This window comes from Mercenaria mercenaria, chromosome 13 (assembly GCF_021730395.1).
Source record: "Mercenaria mercenaria strain notata chromosome 13, MADL_Memer_1, whole genome shotgun sequence".
NCBI classification, from domain to species: Eukaryota; Metazoa; Mollusca; class Bivalvia; order Venerida; family Veneridae; genus Mercenaria; species Mercenaria mercenaria.
In genome coordinates this window covers 49,522,529-49,544,538 of record NC_069373.1, presented here as the reverse complement: position 1 = coordinate 49,544,538, position 22,010 = coordinate 49,522,529, and the positions used below count along the sequence as shown (strand labels likewise).

The window sequence follows — 22,010 nt, the reverse complement described above, 5'->3', positions numbered from 1 at the left end:
CATAAAAATCAGAAATTTTACAATTTTTTCATGAAATGTTATTTTTATGCTAAGATAACCTGAAAAATTTCTAACAATTCATTCATAAATAAAGTCAAAACTGAATACTTTAAAATTTAAAATTTGTAGATTTCAACTATTGGAGTTTCAGTATGTTCATTTCGACTGAATTTTTTTGGAAAGGCCTAACCACAAAACCCATAACAAGAGGACCATGATGGTCCTGAATCGCTCACCTATCCCCACATGACCCAGTGTTGAACTGAGTATGACGCCGTTATTTCTATCATTTGACATAGTGACCTAGTTTTTGAGCACAAGTGACCTAGATATCATCAAGATAAAAAAGTCGGACCAATTTTCATGAAGATCCATTGAAAAATATGACCTCTAGAGAGGTCACAAGGTTTTTCTATTATTTGACCTAATGACCTAGTTTTTGAAGGCACGTGACCCACTTCTGAAACTGACCTAGATATCATCAAGGTGAACATTCTCACCAATTTTCATGAAGATCTCATGAAAAATATGGCCTCTAGAGAGGTCACAAGGTTTTTCTATTTTTAGACCTACTGACCTAGTTTTTGACCGCACGTGACGCAGTTTCGAACTTGACCTAGATATCATCAAGATGAACATTCTGATCAATTTTCATGAAGATCTCTTGAAAAATATGGCCTCTAGAGAGGTCACAAGGTTTTTCTATTTTTCGACCTACTGATCTAGTTATTGACCGCACGTGACCCAGTTTCGAACTTGACCTAGATATCATCAAGGTGAACATTCTGACCAATTTTCATGAAGATCCATTGAGAAATATGGCCTCTAGAGAGGTCACAAGGTTTTTCTATTTTTAGACCTCCTGACCTAGTTTTTGATCCCACGTGACCCAGTTTCGAACTTGACCTAGATATCATCAAGGTGAACATTCTGACCAATTTTCATAAAGATCCATTGAGAAATATGGCCTCTAGAAACGTCACAAGGTTTTTCTATTTTTAGACCTACTGACCTAGTTTTTGACCCCTAGTGACCCAGTTTCGAACTTGACCTAGATATCATCAAGGTGAACATTCTGACCAATTTTCATGAAGATCCATTGAGAAATATGGCCTCTAGAGAGGTCACAAGGTTTTTCTATTTTTAGACCTCCTGACCTAGTTTTTGTCCCCACGTGACCCAGTTTCGAACTTGACCTAGAAATCATCAAGGTGAACATTCTGACCAATTTTCATGAAGATCTCATGAAAAATATGGCCTCTAGAGAGGTCACAAGATTTTTCTATTTTTAGACCTACTGACCTAGTTTTTGACCGCACGTGACCCAGTTTCGAACCTGACCTAGATATCATCAAGATGAACATTCTGACCAACTTTCATAAAGATCCCATGAAAAATGTGACCTCTAGAGTGGTCACAAGCAAAAGTTTACGCACGGACGGACGCACGCACGCACGGACGGACGACGGACGCCACGCGATCACAAAAGCTCACCTTGTCACTTTGTGACAGGTGAGCTAAAAATGAGTCAGCTATGGGAATTTGTGATATTACAGTATTTACAGTAATTTTAATTCAAAGCAATAAATAGCAAAGTAAATATTAAAATGTACTTAGTTCTTCAAAGGAGGATGCGCCCAAAAATCAGTTTTATTGAAAAAAATAAATCAAACAGTATGTGTTTACAAAACAATGACCTTGTTATAATTGTAGAAAACACGTAACACATTAACGTCAAAGTTCAAATTTACTTTATCATTTGGTTCAATGCTCTAGTTGAAACTGATAACACTACTGATAAAAAAAAACTTGACATTGTATATTGTCCCGGCACTTCAACAATCTACACTTCCTTTGAGAGAATTCATACCTTTAAAATAATATGCTACAGACTGTTGTGAAGGTGCCCCTGTTCAATTTTTACTTGTTAAATTTTGGAAAAATAAACAGAAAATCATTAAGTTTATTCTTATTTGTACATCAAAAACTACTATAATATGTAGCTTTATTTAAAAATGCTGAAAAAAAACCATTCTTTTACTGCTAGCATTATATAAACACAACAACATCTTCACTTGTGCAGCAACAGTAAAAGAGTGTGCATTACTGTAAGTGCAAGGGCTGTAACTCTACAAAGGGATGATGAGTATCACCAGAACATATTATTGTCTCCCTTTCATTTTCAGATATCTATTTCTGGATACTGCCTAACTGTGACAAAAAGCCAAAGTACGGGATTAATTTCCCTCTTCTTCCTGGTCTCTTAATCTAACTTAAGTCATTTCAACAGAAAAAAAGTTCATAATCTTTCATTCTTCAAATATTTGTTGTAAACAGTGCACAATGGAATTTTGTGCTATTTTTGTGCTACCTGATAAAGACAGCTATGAAGTTTTTATTGTTTGTTTCAGGCTAGTTGTCACAACAACAGTCAAGGTCATTTGGAACACATTCCAGCTATGTTTTGAGACAAACCAAGCAGACTCCTGTAAAATATTTCTGACACAGAAAGGTACCAGGGTAGAACCTTTAAGCTAAATGAATGACCTGCAACACCTAAACAGCAACCAAGACCTTTTATACATTTACAGTCCCTTTGAAACAAAGCGAAAATCTTTACAGTAACTGTTCTAAAATATATATCCACTGTCACACACTTATTTTAACAATTTTGTCCAATAATCAATGGTGGATATATTTGAATACATGTATGTGGGAAACCCAAAAGCTAATGTTGGAAAACCAGAAAAATCTCTGTAACGTCATACTTTCAGTTAACAAAGGTATCTAGATAAACAGTAAACTTTGTCTGCCACTTTTCTATATGCTTCCTGTTTTAAGAAATTTTGATTATACAAAATACACCAGTCTCTAAGGCTTGATATGGTTGGGAGTGCAAATAAATTTAGAATATTGCCCCTGTTGCCTCTAAACATGCATACATCATTCTTCAATAACTCATAAAACTATCTTTAAATTCAGAATGAAGATTGACCCAGTCCGTTTCTTCACTTATATCCGATCTCAAAGAAAGTAAGTACAAATATTCTGTGATATGGCATAACTCTGGTAATGTTTTCAACAAGCAAGAAATCTATGTATATACGGATAGAATGCAGCTCTAATGGCAAATTAAGTTTTTATTGGAGGGGGTAGAGGGGAGGGGGTGTTAATATCACACTAACACATCAAAATTAAGAGTAACATGAAGTCAGGCATAAAAAATTAATGTATTTCTTACTGAAAAAGGCACACTTTTTGTTTCACATTTCCTGTGACTGATATTCGTAAAACAGTAAGCAAAGCAATATGTGATGACTTGATAAGAAAATCTTTTAAAATTAGTTATCAATTCACCAATTATGTACCTTAAATTTTCAGAAACTTCATGATTTCGCAAGAAGCCAGCATGCAATGTACAATCCAATAAACTTTTTGGTGTCTAAAGACGTTGAAATTTACAAGGGAAAATAACCAATTGAATTGATTTTTTGATGATAAATTCAAAACCAACTTCCTATTACCACACAATGAGTTATTGTCTGATATCTGAAGAGGAATCAAGAAAGTATCATATTAAGGGAGAAGACCCTATTATGGGAAAACACCATATTAATGGAAATATCCTATTATTGGAAAACACTATATTATGGGAAAACATCCTATTAAGGGAAAAGACCCTATTATGGGAATACATCATATTAAGGGAAAATACCCTATTATGGGAAAACACTATATTATGGGGAAATACCCTATAGGAAAACATCCTATTAAAGGAAAAGACCCTATTTTGGGAAAACACCATATTGAGGGAAAATACCCTATTATGGGAAAACACTGTATTATGGGAAAATACCCTATTATGGGAAAACATCACATTAACGTTAAATACCCTATAATGGGAAAACATCCTATTGAGGAAAAAGACTCTATTAAAGAAAAGAGGAATAAAAGCATTCTGTAAAGGTAATGGACCTATAACGACAAACAGCATCAGCAATTACTGTTTGTTTATTTATTCTCCATATGCCATTTTGGCATTTTCCACTTATAATGAAAAATACTTCTGTTATGACTGAAGGATGCCTAAATCACACATGGAAGATATATGTACTGACACAGAAATTGCCAATTGTCATTATGTGTCCATAACCTCAACGAAAAGAGGAATCAAGAAAGCACTATGTTTTAACAGAGAAGAATCAGGCATTTGGTGGTCACTTTGAAGCTACATTTCATACTTGCTCATTTCTGGTATATTTAAGATTTTACATGAACTTTGAAAAGTTCATGAAATGTTGGAACATGTTCATTTTACTTTAGGAAAAAAATTCTAGCAAATGTAAAATTTTGTAACAGAATGATTATTTCCAACATATCTGAAATGTAATTTGCAATGGCTTATTTTCACTAATACTCAAGAAAAATGTCAATTATTGAACACCAACCAACATTATATCTCTAAAACTGTTAGAAGCTAAGATGCACTGACTACCACGAAGATGGCGAAAGTATACCACAAATGGAAAAATGAAAGAGACATGACACAAAACCAATCTGAATGAAGACAGAGGTAAGGTTTCTAAATACTTTTGTTGTTATCAAATGAAGAATGTAAATGCTACACATGTGTTAATATAAAGAAGACCTAAACTTATTTCTAAATGACTACTGTGAATTTATCTAATTTCGTGAGCACAGTATTTCATGGATTTAGCAATTGTTAAAAACAGCTATTTAGTGGGGATATGAAGTCATGGTTTTTATTTTTCTATCTTCTGTTAGTTTGGGATATTATTTTGCGGATTGACTCAACCATGAAAATTAGCACCCCCAACCCCTCTAAAAAATGATGATTTAACCTTTACCCTGCTGAATTTCTAAAATGGACTGGTCTATTATTCAATTTGGGGAAGTACCATTTATTATTCAAAGGGATGTTCACTGAAAATTTAGTGACTAAATAGCAAACACTGCAGACCAAGATCAGCCCACACATCTGTGCAGGCTAATCTTGGTTTGCACTGGTCACGAAGGCAAAATCTGTTGCTGTCAGCAGGCTAAAGGTTGATAGTATTACATTCATGTGCCAAAACGGAACTCACAAAACATATTTTAACCATACATGTATTTCAAATCTTTTTAAAACAGTCATATATCTAAGGGATATTGTTAACTTGCTTGTCTTTAAAATCAGATCCTGCAAACACCTAATATTTCAGATAAGAAAAATAAAAACACAAACGCAAACCTCATGTAAAATTAGACACTTTCACAAATTCAACAGTCTAACAAAAGTAATAACATGAGGTTTAATCTTAGCGTAAAACCATAATTTTACCTACATAAGTAATCAAAACCCATCTTTTTGCGGCAATTGATTTTTGCGATGTCATGTAAAACCATTACTATCAGTCATTCTGTGGGGGACTAATTATTGTGGATGCTGTGGTTGAGTGGATCCACATAAGTAAAGGCCAACAAGCAAAATTATCATTCATTTCATATTCAAAATTTGAAATCTATAATTATATATACCCATAAAATAAACATTTTTGGAATTTTTTTTGCCAAAACCATTAAATTTCATGCCCACTAAATTTAAGATTTCACAGTATTCAAAAACAAGAAATTAGCAAAAAAAAAAAAAAATTCACCTCAAGTATTTCTGACTTTTCAGCATATACTTTGCATAATAATCAGGTAGGTTTACTTTAACTTATCATTTAAATTAATGGGACATCTGAAGTTTCAAACTGTTTGCTCTATACAAACATATATAGAAATTCATATTACTTCGATAAATGTCATAATAGCATAAGCTAGGTTGAAAACTAATCTTTTGTCAAGGCAAGTGAAAGCAGCGTACGTAAAAATGTAAAAAGAAAAATGTGGGTAACCTGGTACAATAGTCACATGAACTTAAAATCTGACACCAAACTGCTTAATTATAAGGCACTGAAAACATATCTGGCATATTTTGTATGCCAGAAATGGTGTTTAAAATGTCATAAGTATCTGTTTTTCTTTTAAGAAAGTTTACACTGGCAAAAATATATTTCAGGTTTTTAAAACTTACTGTTATATTAGTATTTTTACATCATATTCATAAAACTGCAGTCATTCATTCTGCGTATCTAACTAGTACAGACAAAATCTAGACAACTGTAAACAAATTTGAAAGGCTTTTTTCAGAGGCAAACAAATTTTGGAATCGGTGACAGAAATTGACTTAGTTAAACCTTTTTCTTTTTAAAATGACTTTCAAGCTGAAAGGTAGCAAATAATTTTCGAGATCTTTACACTAGAATAAAAAAGAGTATGGCAGAGCTGAAGCAATGAATATAAGAATATTGAATCCCCCCACCTGCACATCTAGCACAAAAGCTATTACATCATACCTCAAATCTTAAAGCCCCAGGAGGCTTTATACCCACCTCTTCGAGAGCCTCACGTACGCGGGGCTTATCTTTTATGATATCCTGAATACGAGCCTCGTAATCGCTATGTAACTCCCCATCCTCTTCAAGTTCGTCAATGCGATTACGGACCTCTTTTAAATCTTTTATCAGTTCTTCTTTATCTTTTGTTTCTTGTTTCTTTTTCTTCTTATTCTGTTTACACACATGTATGAATTTGTCACGCTTCTTTTTCAAGCGCTGGCATTCCTTACACTTATCCTCTGGCGAGCCATATTTGAACTTCGCGTAATTGTAAAAATCTCGGAACATTTCAACAGTGAGTAAATCACGCCAGTCATCGTCCGGATTTAAATGAGGAGCAAAAAGTGGATTTTCTCCGTCTTTAAAGCGCGGATCACCCAACGTCCAAAAATCCATTGAAGTGGGTCCCTTTTTACTTCCCATAATCTTTTCACGAAAATATCGGGTTCCACAGTCATCGACACAGTTAGAACACATAGTAGTCTCTATCGTCTCATCGCGAGATTTATCAACCAAATTTGGTTGCGGAGGCACCCAATATGAATCATCATTTGGATCGTCCATTTGTGGCGCTTCCATCCAACGAATCAAACATCTACACACAGAACCTCCAAAACGTAAATACACTGGACTCAATATATAAACCTGTAAAATTTATAATCAAATCTGAGCATAGTTGCCTTCAATTTTGAAACACATATATCTAACTTTTAATTTTATCCCAGTATCCTGGAATACATTGTGTATCCAAATTATGCATTTGAACTGAAAGTGGTATTTCGGGAAATATGATTGTAAAACAATTTTTTGACATATTTCCAGATTTTAAATTAAATCACACATATTTTTGACAATTACAGGAATAATTGATACAATACTTAAAGCGGACAAAATTAAATAACAATGTTAAACCAATGACATAAACCCATTTACACCCCTATTTCATATTATGACCACTTTTAAATATAGCTGAAACTCGATATCCTGAATTCGTTTTTCTCAAAATTACGGCCATCTTGAAGACATGTTCAAGTACCGTCCCAAAAACACATGCATAAATTATCAATTGTAAGTCGAATTTCAATTATCTTGAAGACAAACTTGCAATACCTTAGAATTCAAGACACCAAATTTTAACTGTATTTGAGCCGCGCCATGAGAAAACCAATATAGTGGCTTTGTGACCAGCATGGATCCAGACCAGCCTGCGCATCCGCGCAGTCTGGTCAGGATCCATGCTGTTCGCTTTCAGAGCCTATAGCAATTAGAGAAACTGTTAGGCTGGTCTGGATCCATGCTGGTCGCAAACCCACTATGTTGGTTTTCTCATAGCACGGCTCATTTCATTTTTCCATTAAAACATTACCACCGCAAATGACTCAAAATATTAAAACAAACAGTCAATTTTACCTTTAGGTATGATGATTTCTGATCTGGAAGACCAAAAAATTTCCTAAACAGTTCACGAGTATCTCTCGCAAAAAATGGATCTTTTGCTGAAAAGTAAACACACAAAAAAAGATAGTAATGTAACTGCAGTTTATGGGAAAAGGAAACATTACAGTGGATCTACCCTAGAAAAACTTATATATTGAAAATATTTCAACTGTGAAATTACTGTCTCAGCCATTTTCCATTTTAGCACAACGAGTGTAATCGACAAAGAACATATTTCACTGCAGTCTCTACTCTATCTGTGAAGCTCACTGAATAAAATGTAAGTAAATATCAGGCTCTCGTTTGTCACTTTTGTTTAGTTTTGCTGGATTTTAAGTCACACTAACACAATTTTAGGTCAAATGTCACGTCTACATCTTTTAATAGCGGCGGAATATGCCAGGAAAGGCTCCTATATTTAAAGAATTTTGTAAACCTTCACATGATTTTGTGGGGGCACACAAGCATTAATGCAATATGTTCTCAATTTAAACTTAAATTTTAGCAAATTCCATTGTGTTCTGATATTTCCGCACTAAATCTAGGCACGTTTATTTAACTGAATGCGCTTACATTGCAAAATTTAACATTGTATACTGCTCCCTTACACCAACTTACAGAATATTTACAGTTATCAAACAAGTGTGCAAAAGTAGTTAAGTGAGACATAGTGTACTGTAAAATCATTTAATTTCGTGGGCATGAAATTTCGTGGTTTTGGTCAAAACTGCAATTTCGCCGGGATATGAATTCGCGGAATTCAACTTTTGAACATAGAATGAATGGGAATTTGACTGTTTCGTCTGGATTAATTTTCGTGGATTAACTCAACCACGCAATCTACGAAAATGAGTCCTCCACGAATATTAATGATTTCACAGTATCATAAACTGGCAGGAAAACATGTCTTTCATTCAGTTATATGAGCAGACAAAGACAGATGCAAACTTGTCCTGTACTTACCAAATGACTTAGAATCTAAAGCTGGAAACTTATCCTGATTTTGAGCCAGTCTGGCTACATCGTCTATAAAATTCTTGGCTGTACTTTCTTTGCCTTTAAAGCAAGAACAAATGTTACACAAATATCAAATCACAGGACAATTAGAATTATAATATTAAAGTAGTGGACCCTTAATGATAATCGGTAATTCGAGTTATTTCTGGTAATTGTTTTCTCTAATATTTTAATATCTAAAGCCTTATAGAATTTTAACCAAAAGTCTCCTGCCAAACCTCTTCTTAGAAGCAAAAGAATCAAGCTTTCTTAAAAGTGCATTTATTGCCTCTCAACATAAACACAGAAACAAATATAAGCATTTTTTTTATTCAGTAATAATTTAAATTAAGGAATTATCCATACTTACCATCAACAAAATGTTCATGTATGAAAATGAAGGCTTGATCTAGCAGGTTCTGAAACTTTGGAGAGTCTATATTCATCTGCTTTATAATTCCATGTTTTACCGTAAAACTCCGAAATGTAATTTGAAATCGTGTCCAAAAGGGCTTCCCCTAAAACAAAGAAAGCAAATACTTACTAATAATACTTTAAAAGGACCCTTTATATTGTTTCCTTGGCCAAATCACTAAGTAAATATGAAATCACTTTAATAATAACTATTTTATTTTATTTGGGTTTTACAGCGCACCAACACAGTATAGGTTATATGGCGCCAAACAGAACTACAAATTTTGGTTTTACATCTCATTTACATCAAAATAAAAACTAATAACATTATAATATTAAATAACTTTCAAGCAACAGGTAGATTTAAGATTTTCTTTTGCAAATAACACACATAAGAATGTATATTTAGTTATATTCTATTATTTTGAATATTCTGGGAAACTTTCTTCTCCATTTTTTATTTTCTGTGTTACTGGTACCATTTTTCTATTTTTTATTCTATCAACATTTCATACATGTACAAATATACATGTCTCATCAACCTTAATGACACTACCAGTACACTGATTTCTAAATAAATGATGACAACTCACCAAAAATGAACCCTGTTATAAATACAAATACGTCAAGGACACTGCAAAAATACAGAGTCACATTTCTATTGGAAATAGAAAGTTTTGGGCATGCTTTTTTAATATATTTAACTGTTGACCTATTTTCAAGCATTATGGTAATCTATACATACCCTATTACCAAAATTGGTTGCAACTGTCTGAAAAATACTTTCTCATAATTTTAGTTTTAGGACTATCCAGGTGAAAATCTTTTCTCAAGAGGAATTCTATTTAATATACCATATATGAATGGAAGTCTTTCGGCTAATGACAAAAATGAAAATGTCAAACTTTTATTCTAGGTTTTACTTACCATACAATTTGATATTTCTGTACCATTTACAGGTTGGTATCATCCGCAATTATTTAACCATTACCCTGCTAAATTTTTATATAATGAAACTGTCCATCTTTCAATTTGGACAGTACCATTTAGCTGTTAAAAGGGGTGCTTATCAAAAATATACTGACTGAATGGAGAACAGTGCAGATTTTGATCATGATCTAAACTTTAAGGCAGAATCAAATGTGTCCAACATGATATGGGTTAGCACAATTTAATTTCAAAACGGAAATGTAAACTTAGAATTCCAATTGGCAAACAAAATTTTTTTTCAGACCTGTTCTCTCCACATAGTTTTGAAGGCATCTTTGTGACGTTGGTAGAACAGATAGTCTGTGGGTCCAATCTCTATGTCAAATAGCTCCAGGTCTGTATCAGACAGGCGTATCTTCCGCATTGTGCCTATTTGTCTCCCTCCACAGTGCGGCAAAGACTCCTCAACCTCTCCCCGACTTCCCTGTCTTCCTTTTTCTTTATTTTCTTTCCTTCTTTCGTAAGTTTCTGTCTCACAACACTCGCTAGATCTCTAAACAATCCTAAATAAAAGATAACAATCTAAGTTATAATAACAGCAAAGTACTTAAGGTTGTAGACTGAACCACTATCTGGTTTAATATCACAAGCATTGATTACACCTTTGTTATGAACTGTAGCTACATTAAATAGATTCTTTTATTTCCTCCAGTTGTGAAGAGTATAACAAATATACATGACATACAGTTAAAACTCGGTCTTTCCACAGGAGTCTGAAATTCTGTCAGTAACACACTAGAAAAAAAGGTACCCTTCCTCTGTCCTTATTCTATATATAGGAGGGGTATTTTTTTTAAGATTATGGTGTGTTATAGATAGAATTTCAGACTCCAGCGGTCTCTAAAACTCTTGTATCTAGAAATTCTGAATATCTTAAAGAAATTTAGAAGTCCTGTTCGGAAAATACCTGCGCAAAACAGCATTTTTAAGTTGAATTTCCATTATCTCTAAGTAAAATGCTCAGTTCCCAGGAATTCAAGATACACAGTTTCAACTATTTATGTACATAATTTTAACAAGTCCCTATACACAAAATAATAGTTATTATAATTCAAGGTGTATCATTTACCCAATATCCTTATACAAACAACAGTTTTGTAAAAGACAAAAACATTTCCCAACCCAATGAAAAATTTACGTAATATTCTTATATTCCTAGACCACTATCTTGAACAGTTAAAATTTCCTTAAGAATATCCATTTTTTTCAGTTTCATGGTATCCCCACACTTTTCTTCATGTTATTACACACACCTAAATCTGCACTTTGAACGACTGTTTCCTTTCCAAAACAATTTTTCAACTTCCAAAATTTTAATCATTTCAACTAAAGAATTTTTAATATGCCTCTTATATTGTTGAGGAAATAAAATCTAGTTCTGTTCTTTATACAACAATACTCTGAAATCTACCACAAAATATTTATCAATAAAATCTCATATTCAGCAAACAATATTTTTTTCACGTCAAGTTTTAGACTTAAGTTAGAGGCATGAATTTTAACTTTCTATTAAAAATTTCCTTCTAACTGAACTGCACTGAACTGTTACGAAAGCGTCTTTCAAAAAGGGGAAACTTATAAATATTCTGAATGGTTAAATTTAGAACAGCTCCTTAACAAAATCTTAACCAGATTAATCAAGTACCATATGAAATTTGATATATTTTTGTAAGGATGATCAATGCGAAACAATCTAAAATGATCTTTATACATGATGATCTTATATAATGATCTTTTTACAGATTTAATTATTTATAATTCATAAAGTTGTGTGTGTTTGTTGATCATTTAATAAGCCACTGGATATTAAATTTTAACCCTAACCGTGCTAAATTTCAACAATGGACTGGTCCATCTTCCATTTTGGGCAGTATCATTTATCATTTGAAGGGGTGTTTATTGAGAATTTACTGCCTGAATAGCGAACAATGCAGACCATGATCAGACTGCACGGACATGCAGGCTGATCTTGGTCTACACTGGTCGCAAAGGCAGAATCAATTGTGTCCAGCATAGTAAGGGTTAAGTACTGGTCATAGCTCTCAGTCTTTCTTTACAATCTACATAAACAAAACATAATGCCAGAATAAGTTAGAATTGCCTGTGATGAGTTTTTTTGCTTTTTGAAATATCTTCAAAAAGCATGTTAACCAAACCCTTTTCCAAGAATTCACACTGGAAGTTATTTGTTCCCCACATGTTAATGACAACTTCTCTACATAAACACATAGGTAGTACCCTTAGGAAATTTATTCCGATTAGCATCATTTTCTCTAAAATCCAGGTATAGTATAGTAGATATATACAGTGTCCTACTCCTAACCCTGATTCTGTGAGTTTCTGAGAGCAGAATTTGATCAATGTCCCTATAAAAGCACTTAACCTTTAGCCTGCTGGCGGCGAGTTATTCTGCCTTTGCAACTGCAGACCATGATTAGCCTGCACATAATGGTTTGCACTGTTTGCTATTCAGTCAATAAATTTTCAGTGAAAACCCCTTCGAATAATAAATGGTACTGCCCAAATTGAACGATGGACCAGTTCATTTTATAAAGGTTAAGTACATGCAAGTCAAGATCAGACATTTACAAAGCACACAATGTCATTCACTTGTAACATTTTCTCCATATATACAAACTGTAACGAAGGTAAACTGTTACCTTAAAATATGCAAATGAAGGCAGGTGTCGAAACATACATTACCTCAAATATCTGGCACAAGAACACAAAAGTTGTTTACGTCTTCCACAAGGTTATCTCCACAAACTTCAGAATTTCAGGTTATCTGAAAAAAAAAGGATGAAAACTTCCTCTTTAAGAACTATTGACAATGAAACAAGGTTAAGAAATTTTGATAAGCACTATTAACAGCTGTAAATAAATAATGAAATTTTGTACCTTAAAAAAAGCACCATGTCAATTTACGAAAATACGAATGAACATTTTGCAAAACTCACTGCATATCTTACTGATATATAAATAATATCATTTAAGAAACAAAAATAGAAACAGCTGGTAAAAACCCAGTCTCAAAATAGAAAAAAAAATCTATCCATAGATAACCACATTTCAACCTTTATTCTCTTTTTCAAAAACATTTTTTACACTTAAAAAAATCTATTGGTATGCAATACAAAGCTTGACAAAAAAGGTTCAATTTATTTTAATTGCTTTTTTTACAAGGCAAAAATCAATACTGCAATACTCCTTTAAACATACATTAAACAGATCTTTTGAAATTTATCCAAGTTTTAAGCCATTTAAGGTCAATAGACAAGGTTCAAGTAGCTTATCATGTTACTACTGTCTAGCTGGTATATTCTGTAAACAATGTTTTTTACATCTACCCTGGTTGTGTAAACCAGTGAAATATCATTAAATAATAATTACTTTCTTTCAAAACTGACTCTGGTTATTCCCCAGCTAAACTGATGGCAAAGTCCGCTAGTTTCAGCTGAAACAAGAACTGTTGGAGGACAGCAATGCCCGACTAATCAAAAGCCTTGTTACTAAAAAAAAAATAAATGAAAAAATGACATAAAAAAAGTGGTGACAATTTTGAGTCGTTGATCTTTCTCCACTTATGATGTTAATGAGATAACAGATTACACAAAACTGAAAATGGGGAAAATAACTTTGTGAGGAAACAAATCAAGAGTTATTGGCACTGCATGTAATATCATCACAGTGAATGAATGTCCATTACCTTGATACAAGCTTACATGCAAAACAACCAAAAATTAATGTTAAAAAAAGAGGCATAACTTTGTAAAAATGCAAATCAGAGTTATGGAGCCTGCACAATGCATGTCAGATCATCACAGTGAACAAGTGTGTGAAGTTTTAATCCATTCCCACAAGAGATACCAGCTTAACTTTATAAAACTTAACCAAATCCAACAGAGATGCCAACAAATGGGCGCGAGCAAAAGCTAAACTTTTGAAAAACTTTAGTCAAATTAAAAATAACTGAAAGAAAATATATTTGAAAACTGCATCCAAAAACCACAAAATCCTTGTATTCAATTTTGTTTAGACTTAATGTTAAATTTGATATGTTTGAAGTTCATTGCTAATTAAGATTTTAAAACAGAGTTATTTGGATTTCATCACTGATGTATTTTTGTACTCTAAATGTGTTGTACAAAACTCTTTAAAATTGTACATATTTCCCCATTTTACTAAAACCAGTAGCATGTATCCCAACTCTTGAGAAAAAGTCCAGATCTTTCAGTTACCCAGTTGTTGAAGCAGCAATTATATTCTATGTTATCACAGTTCAGTTACCAAGTTGTTGATGCAGCAATTATATTCTATGTTATCAAATATTTGCGGTATGACATTAAACTTGTATTCTGTATTTAAACACAAATATTGTTTGTTTGTTTTGTTGAGTTTTACAGTTAGCCTAGCCAAAATGAAATGTTCCTGAATTCCATACGGGGATATTATCACTATTACCCATGCTGTAGATTATTATTATTATACCAGATTTGTTGAGCGCCCTTTTCATATGTAATATACGTTCAAAGGCGCTTTAAAATTAAACATGTGACACATCGCAGATATGTAGGAAAATAACAAAACATGACATATGCAATCACAAAACTGAAACTGAACAATTTGATTAAACGCCTTTTTATAAATGATATTTTCAATGGCGTTGTACGTAATAATAAAAAAAAATAGTTATTACAACAATGTCATAAATGAACAATGATAATATTTACAGCCTTATTGAAACAAACAGCCATGACCGCACCCCCACCCCTGAGGTCGTTTTACCCCTATTGCCAATACCAGTGCTTTAAACATCTGGTACGCCCAGACAGGCTGCATATAGTGGTTCAACCTCCCGGTAAATGGTGCCATCATGTACTGTTGTAGATAGAAATACCACACATTTCAAGTGAAACTCAAGTCCTGCGAAAAACACACACATAGAACGTCATTACCCTTAAAATGTGACATGATGAAATAAAAGATGGATTGTCAATTTAGTTAATTACATGATGAATTGTAGAGTTAAGAGATCTTTGTCAGCGACGAATGACTTGCTGTAGTTCTGTATTACAAAAAATAACAATGGCATATTTATTATGAGTAGAAACAGTCACAGTTGGTATCTATGTGTTGTAGAAAATTTTGAAAAGGTGTGTTTTGAGAGCTCTTTTGAATGAATTAAGTGATGAATCTTTTCTGAGATTTTCAGGGAGAGAGTTCCATAGTTTTGCGGCGGCAACCCTGAAACTTCTATCCCCGTAGGTAACCAGTCGACTTTTTTGTGGCACAAGGGTTGTTGCTGCATTTGCTGACCTCAGATTTCTAGTTGGCACGTACACCTCCAGTAAGTCTCTCATATACACCGGCGACTGTCCATGCAAGGCCTTGAATGTTTGAATGAGAATTTTGTATTTGATTCTATCTTGTATTTGAAGCCAATGAAGATCTTTAAGGATTGGTGTTATATGTTCAAAACGGGTTGTTTTCGTAATAAGACGTGCAGCTGTGTTTTGGACATTTTGCAGTTTGCTCGTTGTTGATTTTGGCACGCCGTACAAAAGAGCATTGCAGTAATCTAATCGTGAGGTCACAAGCGAGTTTATCAGGGTTTTTGTGGCTTCAGTTGTCAAATATGGTCGAATATGACCAACGTGTCGTATTTGGCCGTAGCATGTTTGAGTCACAGAATTAACATGATGGTCCATGTGCATGTTCGAATCAAGCGTAGCACCAAGGTTTCGAACAGTTTTTGATGGTCCTACGCTCGATTCGCCAACTTTCAGTTCTAGATTTTCAACATGTTTGGAGTGTTTTTGACTCGAAAAAAGAATTACTTCAGTTTTGTCTGCATTCAATTTTAACGTTTGGATTCATCCATGAGATGATTTCTTTTAGGCATTGTTCAACTCGTGTGATTGTGGCTGCCTTTGATGCTTGGTCAACTGGTTTAAACGATAGATAGAGTTGGAAGTCATCTGCATAAAAGTGGTGGTTTAGACCGTGGTTTCTACAGATGGACCCGACTGGCTTTGTGTACATCGTGTAGAATTTTGGGCCTAGAACAGATCCTTGAGGAACACTGAATTTCATAAGGACTGGTTCAGAGAGTTTGCCATCGATGCATACTGTTTGGTAGCGGTCTGTTAGATATGATGCCACCCATTGAAGGGGTTTATTGGGGAATTTTTGCATAGATTTTATTTCCCAATTTCATGGTTAGCAGTTGTGTATTTGTGGTGCGAAGAATTTGCGAAACCTGTTTGTATTTTATAGGACATGATGCAGATTCAAAAGGGAGTCAGTGGCACAGTGGTTTGCAGGTTTGACTACAATGCCAGCAGTCCAGGTTCGATTCCTGGTCGTGGCTGATATCCCTACTAGTATTCAGTGCTGGGTGATTTACTTAAATTGGTACTGTTCCCAGCAGTATCGGCCTAGACTTGATGCTGGGGAGGTAAATAATGACGCCTGCCCTGGGCTTGGCTGGAAATAAGTTGTTTCATCCATTCCAGGTGGGGACTTTCTTCGACTACCCACTTTACTCTTTTTTGAACTTTTAGTCTATTAAATTTCTAAAATTTCTTCTATTTGGGCAGTACCATTTATTATTTCAAGGGATGTTCACTGACAATTTACTTACTGAATAGCGAATAGTGCAGACCATGATCAGCCTGCACTGGTCGCAATGGCTGAACCACTTGCCGCCAGCAGACTAAAGGTTAATATTCACATTAAATATAACATGTTTTTCAGTGAATTATCAAAATATTATAGTGAAATATACCTGGTATTTTCACAGCGAAAAAAATATCAAATATATTTTTCACTGGTATGATTATGAAATTATAAAATGGGTAGATTTAATCAAAACAGGAAAAGGAAAATTTGTTTGTCTTACATGTAAGATCAAAATACCTTTAACTCATGAACCCATATCACACATTTTCGCTTGTGGCTATGCCATTCGCAAAAATATTGCTTCTGGTGTTCACTCGTGAAAGATATTTCAATCTCACACTGAAACAAACAAATATCCTCTATTTATTTTAAAGTGGCATGCCTCCAGATCGTTTGACAACAACAAAAAATTATTTTTTAGATATCTTGAAATAAATGCTATATTTCTTAATTAACAAACTTTATGTTATGGAAACACATGAGAATTTGCTGTTTTTACTACTTTTTATGATGAAAATTGAAAAGCATTTGTCACGCTTTTTACTCCAGGTAAACTGTCTTGATTATAAATATCTATATTTTGAAGTCATTACTCTCTACTTCAGCTATAGCGCTATTGGTTACGACGATGGGAAAATGTCTTTATTGCCGCGGCAGTCCGGGGTTCGATTCCCGACGTGGTCATTTTTTTTTCTTGATTTGGAATTTTTAAAATATTTTAGAAACAAAAATTCACATTCTAATGATCATAATATGACCAAAACTTCAATTTGAAAGAAAGATTACTTTTTAGCCAAATCTGGAGGCATGCTGCTTTAAGTCTGCGAGTGACATTACTAGTATTTGCAATGTTAGCAAAAATAAAGTCATAGCAAATTTAACCCAATCTACACTATTGTCTGCAGGTAAGTGACTTCTTCCCCACATAATATAAATGTCTCCAGTCAATCATCAAAGAGAACACACGCCTATACCTGTACTTGAACCTACGACCTCCTTATTGGAAGTCTTGCCCTCTATCTATTGAGCTTAAAGGTCAGGCATACAAACAAACCATTAAAACAATCTACTTTTATACCAAGAATGGTATATTTTATTATTTACATACAAATGTACTTTCTCAGCTTGACTCACAAACAAACCACTTCATATTTAAAACAAGTAGTTGCTTTAGACACATGACATTAGAAGTGCATGGAATAAAAAAGATACACATAAAAAAATATTTTGTGACAAAAACAATTGTGTGAGAAGTACATTAACCTACTATTTCCTGCGTACAAAATGTACCATCTTATGACAAACTTGACGAGAATGTAAACAATAGATTATCTAGATAAAAACGAAGTAAACATTTGTTTGTTACTAAATACATTAATTGTTTACCATATTATACATACAGTTACATAAAAGTATTGTTGATAGTTTGTAAGTTCAGTGGTGTTCTACATCATGTACTTAAAAAGAATATTTAAACTATGTAGCGTTTGTTTTTCATGAAAAACATATGTCTTCCACCATTTTACACGCAGAGTCACAGACATTGTAAAATGCCACAAATTATGGGCCATAACCCCAGTGAAAATCACTGAACTACAACACACCATCAATATTTTTAACTAATCACTTATGGTGAAATTCAGCCCAATGGTATACAGCAAGTAGTGAAAATACTTTAAAATATGACACAGCTGTGCCGAAAATCACTGAACCGGAATGAACATGCAACCGGATATGCATAATTAAGCCTGGCACCCATAACTGCTGTTAAGTTTGGCGGAAATCTACCCATGGTGTAAGAAAAGTTGCCAAAGACAAATAAAGGGCAATAACTCTGCTGAAAAAGTATTAAATTGATCAGAGCTTTATCAAGAGTACAGTGTACTGTCACATTTTATTATAAATTGGGAAAAAATATGTAAACAGACAGTTACCATAGCTGATACAGCAACGGAACAGTATTCCAAGGCCACAGGGTCATGTCCCTATGCGGCTGGATTTTTCTCTTCACTATGACATTTGGCGCCCAAAGGTTGGACTTAAAGGCATTTCACCAGTTAGTTTTCTAAGACCTGTAATTGCTCTTTTTTTTAAAGTACCTTCAGAACTTAGTGGTGGTATTTCAAAAAGCACAGTATTTTATAGAAATTCACAATAAAACCAGAAACAGCATATGCAAACGAATTGGTAGCTGAGCTGAACATCATAACAGTATTCTGACACCCTAAGTTAAGGTCTGGCTGTCATATGCTCAAAGATCATGTTCACATTATTTTGTTTGAAACAAGATGCCCGAACCTAAAGTTCAGTTCAGCTGGGGAATATGTTATGATAAAGAAATTTGTTACAAAATTGGGGAGAAAATGTTAATTTGTAACAAAATTGAGGAGAAAATGTTAAACCACCTGCTAATTCATCAGTAGAGCACCAGAACGTCAAATTCAAGGCCTCAATCTTGAGTCCAGGCCTCAGGGTGAAGCATTTTGCAAATGCTTTGACACTTTTGAATACTGCAGCATTATTGATCAAAGAAGGACCTGAAGACCAGATATTCAAAATTCTTCTTAAAAACCAGAATCTTCCAGTATCACTATTTTTATTTCAAACAATTAAGAGTACTCATTTCAACAGTCAAGTCCAAGTAGCCTCCTTCAAAAGACAGTTCTGAATTCTTTAACCAAATCATTTAAGATTTAGAATTAGAAGTATGGCTCTTTTTTTTTTTAGCTGTTATAACTTTCCAAAAGCTCTCTCAAAAAAACCCAAAAAACTACAGGATTACTAAAACTTACTTCTTCATGATCATTTGTGGCGGTTTGTTACATCTGTGTTGTTTATTATTCCCTTCATTTTTTATTTGTGCATATATACACAGGTTATGTGTGTGTTTAAATTATCATAGGTTGGACTTTTGTCCTTGATTCTAACGAAACTGAAATTGTTTTCCTGGGATCCCAGCTAAACATTGACTACTACAGTAACTTTGAAAGCACGGTTCTGACTGGATGGCGGAAAGGTTGTCTGGTCATGACCCTGTGATAGGCTGTATTTTCTGTCCTCAGATTGTGCGCATAGCATAGTAATGAGAGGACTTCAAATAGATTGGATATTTCTGATTGCAGAACCTTTACACTTTGTTTCAGGTGTTAATTTATGCATAGAAATTCACCGCCTATATTGTCTGTGGTTTAATTAATTTTTGGTTTAAACGTGATAAAACATCTATCTTTCAACATATAATATATCACTGAAATTTACTTTTTCACTGTTTAAAAGATTTAAAATCCAACTTGCATTTTGCAACTTCCTTATGCAAACTTCGTAGTTAGATGTTCCAAATGAGTAAATTCATGTTAAATGTTTGTTTATTGAATGTAAATTAGACAGCTGTCATGTTAAAATGATTGTAACAAAAGCTGTCTATAAGACAGCACACACAACTTTTCTCAGTGCTTGACTCTGAATTAGAGCTTTGCCAGTAAAAGGGGCTTAACTCAATCAAATGTATATATCAAAAACTTTAACCAAAATATTCTAAGTTAAAATGGGGCATAACTCTGTCAAAATTCAAATCAGAGTTATGGGGATTGTTTCTCCTGGTGTAGACTTTGATAGTTAATGATTATTTTAAGTTTCAAGTCAATAGCTTTGACAGTAACAGAGATATTTAACCAATGGCAATGGCGATGGTGCAATAGAGCTACTTTTTCTTTGAAAAGTCGAGCTAAAAAGTGACAAGTGGTCAACATCATTTCAAGACAATATTATACCAGAAAAGGCTTTCAAGCCATTTTACTAATATTGGCAATTATGCGTTCCCAACTACTGTACATTTACTGAGAAATTTCTATAACATGACCAACTAACTGGAAAACTTTATCTGTTTACCAAGTATAAAGATTAAAGTTGTGCAATTGAAAACAAAGACTAGCACAGTATGTGGAAACAATTATAAATTTACTATCTATCTACTAGTATCTCCCAATAAAGGTTAAAACTATTTAAAGGACCCATAACACATGCACCACAGCACACTTTATTCTCTTTATTCTTTAACTTGTATTTTGTCAGATCTTTCTCACATTTAACATCTGTCAGTGTCTCACGATTTGTCATTTTGTGCCTCCATTGTATAAATTGTACATGACTGTGTGAGGTATCACAAAGTTCGGACTTAACTAAGTCCAGGTCTCACTGGTTGCTGTACACAAGCCATTAACTTGCAGAAAAAATGATATTGTCTGAGAATTTGCAGATTGTCTAGTCTTTATGGAAGTGGCTATGGGTATGGTAACCAGACGTCTAGACCCAGAGTCTAGAGGTCCAGTAATTAAGTGCCTAGCCGTCCGGTAGCCGGAAGCTTAGCCTGCATTCTAAGATTATTTTATCACCTCCATACTCATACACATTTAACACTTTGTCATGTATTTGCAGAATATATTTTAAATATTTGTTTTCTCAAAAACTATATTCCAAGTGATTGCAAAGTATTTGCATCAGACTTTTGCAAACAGCCTGCAAAGCGTATCACATTTGCAAACAAATACTTCATTAAATTAGCAGACAGCAAAGCATCTGCAAACAAACACTTAGCTCATTTAGTTAGCAAAGGTATTGCAAATAAATACTTTGTACACAAATGAAAGAGCAAATCATTTGCAAATAGTTAACCTAGATGAATTTGCTTTCCTGGTAGACTCTATAGGTACAGGAAGTAATAAACCATTCTATTTTCTGATTGGTCTATTTTCAAATGGCAGGAAATTTGAAAACATTGTGAGGAAATGTTTACACATCTGTTAGAAGAAATATTTTGGTGATGCAAACTTGTGTTAAACAGATCATTATATTCTAATTATTTTTTCTGGATATAACTTTGTTGAATAAGGATAATGCAATACCAAGTTTTTAAGCAATAAGACTTTCAAGAACCAGAGGATATTGCAGCATGTGGAAAGGTAATTAATGTTAATCAACGATAGTTATATAGAACACTTTTTACTGAAGCAATTACATGATTTTAGTTATTGTTACTGAATGATCACTGCA

General features: G+C 33.7%; 1 protein-coding gene across 4 annotated transcripts in view; it reads right to left on the bottom strand.

Annotated features, from left to right (window-relative positions):
* LOC123544046 (calponin homology domain-containing protein DDB_G0272472-like) overlaps window positions 1–13,245 on the bottom strand; it is a 34,713-nt gene extending 21,468 nt beyond the window's left edge. Inside the window, exons 1-7 of one of the 4 annotated variants that reach the window (XM_053521777.1) lie at window positions 13,179–13,245; window positions 12,984–13,065; window positions 10,525–10,783; window positions 9,247–9,394; window positions 8,844–8,936; window positions 7,854–7,939; window positions 6,402–7,088 (exon numbers count right to left, since the gene is read on the bottom strand). In XM_053521777.1, the coding sequence (XP_053377752.1) occupies window positions 6,402–7,088; window positions 7,854–7,939; window positions 8,844–8,936; window positions 9,247–9,394; window positions 10,525–10,644 (1,134 nt within the window). In that variant the 5' untranslated portion in view covers window positions 10,645–10,783; window positions 12,984–13,065; window positions 13,179–13,245. Of the gene's footprint in view, window positions 1–6,401; window positions 7,089–7,853; window positions 7,940–8,843; window positions 8,937–9,246; window positions 9,395–10,524; window positions 10,784–11,533; window positions 11,684–12,983; window positions 13,072–13,178 lie in introns of those variants that run through there. The other 3 variants (XM_053521779.1, XM_053521778.1, XM_053521780.1) reach the window with 3 other exon arrangements.
* Window positions 13,246–22,010: the final 8,765 nt, after the last annotated feature.